Raw genomic sequence first — 2,374 nt, forward strand, 5'->3', positions numbered from 1 at the left:
AAAAGGCAGAGAATACATATATAGTACTTTTAAGATTTATTTGACTTTTAGGAAGATTTTGCAAAACATTTTATATATATATAATTTTTTATAATTTAGATTTTAAATAAAAATAAATAAATAAAATTTAAATTATTTAATAAAGTGTATACAAATTGACTTAAATCTCATCAATAAAAATTAATAATTTTTTTTTATTAATGTACGAATCCGCTTTACAAATACGATGAGATCCACTGATTTCTACAACATTTAATAAAGATAAATTCGAGTATGGAGTACACCAATCATCTTCCTCCACGTATCCTCACGACCTTGCTGGCACATCACATTTGCAAGTAACGCCCTAGTTGTGTTGGGTTGATTATGCCGGGGATATGGGCCCCATCCGTTTTTAGCAAATCTGATACTGCCACGTATCTTTTTAAAGCCTCCATTTTCAGCTCGGCTCCTCCCCTACCCTTCTTCAACTCCGCTGGTACAGGCTTAGCCTCGGCTCTAGCCGAAGGACATTTTTCGCCGAAAACAGTTCCCTTAGTGAGGAACTCGTGGGCCAGGTATCCAGCTAAGAGCCTATTGTGCGAAGCCGGCTCCAGGGATTTTGGGGAGGCGGTGACGGTGGCGGCTTGGGGAGTTGTGAACTTGGGTATTTTAGGAATTTCATGGGCGTCAAAACCGTCCCTCTCTTTTCGCTTATTTGACGCGCCGAGCGTCGAGAATCGACGAGGTGGTGGTTTCAGCTTTGTACTCATTGCTCATTGGCCATATGCCACGTCAGAAATAGCAAAAAACTGGAGAAAAAAGGGTCTGGAGGTGGAGACCGGCGGAGCCGGAAACTGGTTGGTAGAGAGAAGATCAGGAATAGGGTGGCAGAGGTGGTGTCTGGGTGACCGGAATCTGCCACACACGGCTGTTTAAGGGCGTCACCGCCACAAGAAGAGGGAGTGGGAGAGAAGAAATTTTTAGGAAACGGAGAGAATATGGGGAAGGAAGGCAGGGTGGGATTGGCGTATTTATAGAATAGGTATTAATTGATTACCCTTCTATTTTGTTGAAATTACAGGAACAGAAGATGTGAATGAAATGACTAAAGAGCCCTTAATCATTCCACTGCCCCTTTTCTCGGATTTTTTCCTTTTAATCTTCTTAGAAGTTAGAAGGTTGCGATCAGCTTGGCTTTTTCCAGATTGCCAAGCCAGCAATTAGTCAATTCCCTATTTATCTATTTATTATTATTTTATTATTTTTTTAATTTAAAAATGGAAATGAGGTCTTTGTTTCCATTAGAAATTAAGATTGGATTGCTAGAAAATTTTGTTGGTTAGATATTTTAAATAATCATATTTAATTGTTCCATAAAAATGCAAAAAAAAAAAAAAAAAAAAATTCATTTTACCTTTCAACCCTTGGAATGAGAATCAACAACAATGTTTTTAATCACCTAACAAGAAAATCAAATAAGTTAATTATTGCAAATTTAATATAAATACTAAATGTGGTTTATTAAATGTCAACTTTGAAAAGATCATCATTCCATTTAGCTATTAAACCTTATTTTATAATTGAAAGGTGCTAATATTTAAATAGATCATTTTTCTTTTGTCAAGAAAAATAGGTAGAGGATATCAATAGTTGATATATAATTGGTATTGTAATTAAACCATTTGAAAAAAAAAATAGACTATAATTATTATTGATATATTATTGGTGTCTTTTCTTTAACAATGAACATGGTTTAAACATTATGTGTTTTGTGTTCAATTATTTTGAATATGTAGGCTTTATAATAACAAGTGGATTAAAACATGCTTCAAATATACAAAATAAGATTTATTACACTTTACCCTCCAACCTATACTGTGTTTTTCATATTACACCATTACATTTCAAATCAAACAATGTATCATCCATACTTTATAAATACATGCAATGTACATAGTTGTAATGAACAGAAAGCGCATGCGTTGAACACGTGATATGTTTAAGTGAAGGCAAAATCGTTATTTTATTTTAAAACCTCCAAAACCCTAACCCAATCCTCCTCCATCCTTTGATCATTTGGTGGAAATTTCCTAAATCCCCGAATTTCAAATTGCACTTGAAGCCCTATAATGGTTACTATTGGAGAATGCTCTTGAGATTAAAAAAAAAAAAAAAAAAAAACCCCTAGCCCGATTTGCCATCGATGAGCACAATGAGATTTTTTTTATTTTTTTAAAATCTCATTTATCATTTCTCCATTCCTCTTGTTTCTTGAGAAATTCTTCTTTTTTTTTTCTTTTTTTCTTTCGAGGAAGGTAAAGGTTTGGCTTATGAATGTTTGCTTTTTTCCACGAACCAAATAAGAATTTTTATTTTTAAACAAAATTAATTC

General features: G+C 33.7%; 1 protein-coding gene across 1 annotated transcript; it reads right to left on the minus strand.

Moving 5' to 3' along the window:
* Positions 1-326: 326 nt before the first annotated feature.
* LOC100253191 (uncharacterized) lies at positions 327-752 on the minus strand. The gene has a single exon (XM_002275799.4). The coding sequence runs from the start codon at positions 750-752 to the stop codon at positions 327-329; it is 426 nt and encodes a 141-aa protein (XP_002275835.1).
* Positions 753-2,374: the final 1,622 nt, after the last annotated feature.

The sequence above is a fragment of the Vitis vinifera genome, chromosome 7 (assembly GCF_030704535.1).
Source record: "Vitis vinifera cultivar Pinot Noir 40024 chromosome 7, ASM3070453v1".
NCBI lineage: Eukaryota > Viridiplantae > Streptophyta > Magnoliopsida > Vitales > Vitaceae > Vitis > Vitis vinifera.